General features: G+C 36.2%; 2 protein-coding genes across 2 annotated transcripts; one reads left to right on the top strand and one right to left on the bottom strand.

The window, feature by feature from the left end:
* Positions 1-487: 487 nt before the first annotated feature.
* Positions 488-1,468, bottom strand: LOC110707203 (polygalacturonase inhibitor 1-like). Its single transcript, XM_021885206.1, has one exon. The coding sequence runs from the start codon at positions 1,276-1,278 to the stop codon at positions 550-552; it is 729 nt and encodes a 242-aa protein (XP_021740898.1). The 5' UTR covers positions 1,279-1,468; the 3' UTR covers positions 488-549.
* A 2,302-nt stretch (positions 1,469-3,770) lies between these two features.
* LOC110707139 (polygalacturonase inhibitor 1-like) lies at positions 3,771-6,866 on the top strand. Its single transcript, XM_021885151.1, has 3 exons — positions 3,771-3,788; positions 5,017-5,373; positions 6,204-6,866. The coding sequence occupies exons 1-3, from the start codon at positions 3,771-3,773 to the stop codon at positions 6,717-6,719; spliced, it is 891 nt and encodes a 296-aa protein (XP_021740843.1). The 3' UTR covers positions 6,720-6,866.
* Positions 6,867-7,656: the final 790 nt, after the last annotated feature.

Raw genomic sequence — 7,656 nt, 5'->3', positions numbered from 1 at the left:
TCGCAAAAAACGGAAAATTAAAGAGTTATATTAAACATTTTTTGTGGAGCTTTTGCACAGGTACCCTACCTGTCCGAAAATTGCTACATTATCGACACATGATTGACACCCCTAGATGCCCTTGGTGCACCCCTAGATGGTCACGCGATATTGGATGTGTTAGAGTGCAAGAATTGTGGGAGGATAGTGGCTGCACAGCTATGTCTAGGTGGGAAGATGTAGATTCGATATGTGATTTGATTGAGAAATGGAATACTCTTGATAAAAAGCTGGTGCAGCAAGGGGCTTTCCTTGCGTGGTGTATTTGGCATGACACGAATATGAAGGTTTTCGAAAATAAAATGACTCCAAATGCGCTGCTGCTGTCTCGTGCTGCACGTCTTGCTGAGGAATATGGACTGTCCGCTGCACGTGTGTACAAGAACTCCATAATTAGGAAATACCGGATTGATTTGTATACTATATGACAATTTGACAAATTCAAAAATTATCAGAAAGAAAAAGAAAAAACTTTTATTCCTTATACTTTCAACTGATTACATCAAATTTTTACTTGCATTTTACAGCCAAAGGAGCACCACATAGACATTTATTGCGACCAAAGCTTGAAGCACTAAACTTCTTCAAACCACTAGGTATGGGGCCGCAAAGCTGATTATTGCTCACATCTAAGCTCTTCAACGTCTTTGGCATCGGAGGTATAGACCCGGTGAGCTTGTTGTCTGAGAGGTTCAACTGTGTAAGTAACGGCAATGAAGTCACAGACGACGGAATAGGCCCAGACAGCTGATTCCCAGAGAAATCTATTTCCTTAAGCTTCTTCAGCTTGAAAATCTGACTAGGAATTGGGCCGGTTAAACTATTATGACCGATATCGAGGTGATACAGTTTATTAAGCTTAGCTAGGGATGTAGGGATAGGACCGGTGACATTGGTGTTACCTGCTAAAGTAAAGAAGTCGAGGAAAGGCAGGTCGCCGATGTCTGAAGGTATAGTGCCCGAAAGACCGATGTCAGGGCTGAATGTTACGCCCGTGACTCGGCCGTATTCACTGCCGGGCTTGCTGCTACAACCCACGTAATTAAAAGCAAGACAACAGTCCGAGTGGGCATCCCAGTCGGAAAGTGGACCGTTGATGCCTCCGAAATGATCGCGGATTTTAATTAACACGGCTTGGTCTTGGGCGTTGCATGGTGGGACGTCTGCATTTGTAAGTGTGAGGGAAGATATGAGGAGAGTAAAAGATACAAGGAGAGGTAGTTTTGGAGGTGTCACCATTTTTTCAGTTTTTGAGGCTAAAAGTCTACTCGAAATTATTAAGGGTTGTGTGAGAATATAAAATGCATGATTAAGAGGGGGTATTTATAATTGCTTATCATGCCTTTATTTATTTATTTATCTATTTATTTTTTGTGTAAAGATCAACAGTTAATGTTAAATGATATACTCCCTCCATTCATATAAAATAATTACGTCTGTCATTTTGGACGTTTTCTTTTGTTGGTTATATTATTATTATTATTATTATTATTTAATTTTTTTTTTATCATATGCATATTTTTACACATTTTGTTATTTATATACACCTACTTTCAATGCAACTATTCTCATTTATCTACTCCCAAAGCAATTATCATTTCTATGTAACTCTTATTTTCAACTTGACTTAATGCCATAATACATGATATATGCTACATCTAGTCATTGTTTTCACTATATTAATTTCCTGTCATTGTTTTTCAATATATTAATTTCCTTAATAACCACATAATTCACCAAATATATTTATGAATGAATGAAGTGGCTTCTAAACTATCTGACCTCAAAGACTTCTCAACTCCTTTTTACCTCATAGTTACGTGTGAATGAAGATGACATATTTTTGGAGTTTAAAGAGCTATAATGGCAGATGATGAGTATCGATTCCAAAATCTCATGAGATTGAGAGAAAAACTTTAACCACTTGAGCTATCTTTCATTCTCAAATGAAGATGACATACATATGTGTTATTTTGAGGTTGTGTAATTAAATAATCGCATACAGTGATTCGTCGGTGCTATTATTTCCTGTTGTAGCACTTCAAGTAACAATTAGCTTTTGACCAATAATTCAAAATAATAGTTGAAAATAGTTAATAAGTTGATCGTGATGAAAACATATGCATCACAAAACTATATTCCAAAAAGCGCTTTTTAATATGATAGAATAGTCGTTTCAACAATATATTACTTTAATTCGTAACAAACTTCCAACTCTTTTCCTAAAAAGCATTTACAACTTTATTTTATCGAATTGACTCACTTGCTAGTTGCTACTCGATGCTATCTTATCCAAATGTAGCTTCTTGTTGAGTTTTCAAAATGATTTTGATTTCAGAATTAATTAATGATTTTAACGCCAAACTTAAAATTAAATGATGTTTCTGGTTTTACGAATCAATCTCCGTGGCTCATTCTCAAACATCTATCCCAAGTTCAATTGGGACAGGCGTAGACTTTTATCTTTTACTTGTCTATAAATGATTAAATTACTCACAGTTGTCTTTTAAGAGCGAGAGAGTTCACTTCACACGATCAAAATATTTTCAATCCTAAATTCATATGTCAATGAAAGGAGTAACTCATTATGCTTATTAAGATGCTTTTATTAACATGAATTAATTCATATACATGCATGTGATGTGTGGATTGGAAATGCCGTTATGATCCAACAAACACAAATAACAAAATAAAAAGTTTTACACGAGTGGACAACGCACATCACCACTAATATAACACAGAGTACTTCCAACAGTCATCACTTTTGAACTTTAATACCCCCAACCTGACCAATAAGTGAATAACCAAACCTATTAACAAAATATTTCATAAAAATAAAACATTAGTTTTGATTTCGCTAATAATAAAATTATGGTCCAAGTTAATATATATGAATAATGAAAAAAAAAACATATAAATAGCCGGTATGAATGTGAACGGTGCACTCTTTTATTTTGCGCTGTGTGCCACTGCTTTCACACTTGCCTAGCTAGGAGCCTAGGACCCTTCCGATGAAAATGCAGTACTTTCAATTACCATTTGATTAAAAAAAATTTATTTCCTATCAAGTTGGCAAGAGTTGTTTAAATGAAATATGTTAAAAAATGTGTTCATTTCCTATTTTTTATGTGCATCAATTTAGAAGGTTATAAACTAGATGAAGTTAAAAGCTATGCAAGTGGATTTAGTTGAGGTCTTGGGGAATCTTTGATAATCATGAAACACGAGAAATAAGTGGGGACAAATATAAGCAATCGATTCTTGGTAAATAATTATTCGGTGTGGGACCAAAGAACCAGAGTCATGCTGACATAACAACCCTACAATAGCACATAAAGTTTGCAGGCATCAAGAAAAAGATTTGAAACAATAAACAATAATTATTCGGTGTCCACGGAATTCACGTGTAGCCGTAGCTCAACTAGGATTTTCTTAAGCCTTTACTCGTTTAAAATAATGTACACGTACAAGCGTTCCACATAATCATGTTTATGAATTAATAAGTTATAACTAGGAGTAATACTGTGGTTAGTAATTGTGTTTAGATTTTGGTTAAAGTGTCAAAAATGAACTTATATGTACGGATTACTTAGTAGGATTAATGGTAAGAATTACGAAATTTTTCTAATGATAATCCAACGTTGTTGTTAAGTCGATGATAATTAATTTATACATAGCTAACATCAAACATTCAATAGATGTGAAGGATTCTTAGTCAAACTATTACAACTATGACTTTGGCCAAACAAGTAATTCCAATAGTTTACTACTCTGCCATCCCTTGGCTGTGCAAGTCACAACAACAATCAAAACAATGTGGCCAAAGTCCAAAGACCTTCAAAAGGAAATGAGCACACATGTGTGAAACACCGATAACTCTTCATAGACTCAGAATAAAAATGCCAAAATGGATTTCATAACAAACATACATATAACACTCTGTTGTTTTCTTAAGATAATAACAATTGATAATTTTCTCTATTTTAACCATTGGTCATCAGGGATTAGTCGTAAGTTAAGATGACTCTCATTTTACAATACTTTGTACTTCGACAATTCTTCAATTGCTAATTGAATCGCATAGCTCGTTAGAATGCAGTATTATGTACTCCGTATTATGTATTGCGAGTGCATGTTTGGATATTACTCATCATGTTTAGCCAATTTTGTATACATTATTATTTTTTTTGACGGGATAGTACTAAAAATTGGTATCATAATAGATTTGAAATCTTCTAATTCATATTTTAGTTTTGTTATTTCTAATAATCATTTTCTTACTCACTCTAATTTGTTCCATATTTCATGTATACCAAACCTTAGTTCCACATACTGAAAACTAACAAGTTCACTATACTTTTTTTTAAACAAAGAAAAGAGCTTATATTACAACTAGGTGGTTAAAACCATCTAGGACAATCAGAGTTTGTAGCAAAAAGGGACTGTCATGACTCCTCAAAGAGGGAAAATTGCAGTCATGAAGCGCAATACCACACAATAAACAAGTTCACTATACACAAGTCATAACATAACATAACATAAAATTAATGAAAATTGTGCATGTGAATTTCCAAAACTTTGCCATTTCTGTAAAACCAAGTTCCAATTTACATTATATTGGTGGTAATTAGTGCATTTGGTTGTCCTAGTAAAAGGAAAAAAAAAAAAAATTGCCTTTTTAATTGCTTATCCAATCCTCTATAAATAACCCTTTTATTTATCTAGCAAACCCGCACACTACCCTGAAGCATTTCATACTACTTGCAAAAAAAAAAAAAAAAAAAAAAAAAAATGAAGAATAATCCATGCATAACTTCCGTCCTTTTCTTCTATCTCATCTTCCTCCTCCTACCTTCCCTCAACCTCGCTCACACTCATGCTCATCATCGACCACACCGCTGCTACCTGGCCGACAAACAAGCCCTCCTCGAAATCAAGGCTGGGTTCAGTGGCGGAGCTAGCATTTTCTCAACATAGTCACCACACACAGACTGCTGCAAGTGGAGTGGTGTACTATGCAAGAAGATCCCCAAGACAAATATCCGCCGTGTTAACTTCCTCGAAATAAGCGGCTCAGATGAGGTTGTAGGAACAATCCCCACCACCCTTGATAAACTCCCGTACCTCGAAACCCTCATCTTACGACTATTACCCAACCTCACAGGCCCAATCCCACCCGTCATCGGAAAACTCACTAGACTAAAACTCCTCTTTCTTAACTGGGACAACCTCAGCGGTCCCATCCCAAATTTCTTAAGTCACCTAACTCATTTGGAGTCTCTTAGCTTGAACAATAACCAATTTACCGGCTCGATTCCAGCTTACCTAGGTCGAATCCTGTTGGAACAACAAGTGTGTAGTGTGTGAATTTTGTGAAAAACTCAAAGTCCCACATTGGTGGGAAATGAGAGTTTTACTCTCTTTATAATATAGAGAGTGGGCTAAAGGGGTGTGGCCCTTGGGCTACCCACATTTTGTGGAGAGGGAGGACCTATATGGTAAACCATCTATCACACACGCGCGCCGAACCGGGCCGGGCCGAGTTGGGTCGGGTCGGGTTTATTAAATAAACTTATTTTTTGGACAAGGCTAATTGCGTGATTAGTTCCTTGATTTTTGCTAAACGTTTTTGACTGATTACATTTGACCGTTTTTTCAAAACTGATTAATGGAGCGTTAATCATGCAAACGTTTTCACTGATTTTTTGCTAAACGTTTTGCCACGCATTAATCTTCTGTAACCGTTTTGAACGTTCAACTTATGACCGTTTTAATTGCGTGATTAGTGCCTAATTAAACAGCAGCAGTTACGTTGCAATTTTTCCTATAAAAGGCGTGTTGATTTCCTGTTTTTGATACACAAAAAATACAGAAAGCAATCTTCTTCTCCTCTCTATTTTTCCTCACAAAAACAAAACCCTCGAGCAGTTTCTTTTCTTTTTGGGTGTTTAGTTGCCCGGTGGTTTTGTGCAGTTCCACCGGTATAATTTCAATAGAGAAAGGCTGTTTTATCCTGGGGAACATCCGGTTTAGTACGAACTGCTTGCACCTTTTCAGGGCAGTGCCGTGAATGTTCTAAAGAAAGCGACATAGTCCGCGACTCAGTCTATTTTTCGGTAACTTTGTTCTTACTGTTTTTGTTCCCGCAGTTCCGTTTATAACAAATCCCTAATCTAAAGGGACTCGACTTGCAGATTAACCAGTTAACCGGTAAAATCCCAGACACATTCGGTTCTTTCGCCACTGGTTTTTCCTTACAATTGTCCTACAACAAGTTATCTGGTACAATCCCAAGGTCTCTAGGAAAGGTCAACTTCGGAACTCTAGAACTGTCACATAATCATCTCACAGGTGACGCGTCCTTCCTGTTCGGGGAGGACAAGTCCGAGTTGAATCACTTGGACTTGTCGAACAATCGCTTGTCGTTCGACTTGTCCAAGGTAGTGTTACCCGTGGGAGACACTTCTAGCTTGCTTGAGCTTAAGTTGAGCCATAACCAAATATACGGGCGGCTGCCTGCTTGGTTGGGACGTGCCGCAGGTTCATTGGCCCAATTCGACGTAAGCTACAACCGTCTTTGCGGGCCGATACCGAGAGGGAAGCTGCAAGGGTTTCCTGCGGAAGTGTTTGAGCATAATTTGTGCCTGTGTGGTGCTCCCTTGCATCCTTGCAAGTCTTAAACTAGCTGCGTGCATATGTTGTAATAATGTGCGTTGAACGTAATTAGTTGTATGCTTTAGCTAGTGTGCTAAGTGAGTTCTAGTTTTAGCTACGAGCCAACGAATGTGAAAGCTGAAGAAAAATAATTGGAATCCATTTTATTGCGGTTAATGTTTTCATACTCGTACATATATTCTGATATTCATTCAAGTTTATTACGAGTAGTGTTAGATCTCTAGCAGCGGAAATATAGCTTCTACAAGATAATATGAAATCGATACCTCACAAAGATAAATAATATTTTTGAGATAGACAAATTACCACTATGAAGGAAATAATAAATATAAGAAAATAAACTTTTGACGTGAATAAAATGATTGAATTAATTAACTATGCATTACAGCCTAAACATTTTATAATAACATACGTGCTAAATTAGGAATGCTAAATAAGGAATGTTCTCTAAAGAAACAATGACGCACATTGTTTACTCTCCTACATTCCTCTTGCTCTATGATTAATGATTCCCCAAAAATTAGGGAGAATTAATCTCACAACCAATAACACTTATTTCTACAAGTAGCATGCTAAATTGAATATTGTTAATGAATACTTGTACCGAGGAATTCTATGTCCTCAAATAACTCAAGTCATGAATGGTTATAATAACAGCATTGGTATTTTACAAGATATTATCATGATTTCCAAATATTACCTTTTCATTATTACGTAAATATAACAAATGCAAAAGGTACGTAGTTATGTAGGTCTTAATGTAGAATTTTTTGTTGGTATTCAGATGATACTATATAAGCACAATTTAATACTAACACGTGTTTTTTGCGTCACTTATGGCTCAAGCTGTTAAAGACAGATAGGGGCGGAGCTACGTTGGTGCACAGTGGTGCACGTGCATCACAAGCAAAAAAAATAAAAATAAAATTGAAAGTCCAATTA

This window comes from Chenopodium quinoa, unplaced genomic scaffold (genome assembly GCF_001683475.1).
Source record: "Chenopodium quinoa cultivar QQ74 unplaced genomic scaffold, ASM168347v1, whole genome shotgun sequence".
In the NCBI taxonomy this organism is placed as follows: Eukaryota; Viridiplantae; Streptophyta; class Magnoliopsida; order Caryophyllales; family Amaranthaceae; genus Chenopodium; species Chenopodium quinoa.
Note: the sequence above shows the minus strand (reverse complement) of the source record. Positions and strands in the feature narration are given on the sequence as shown.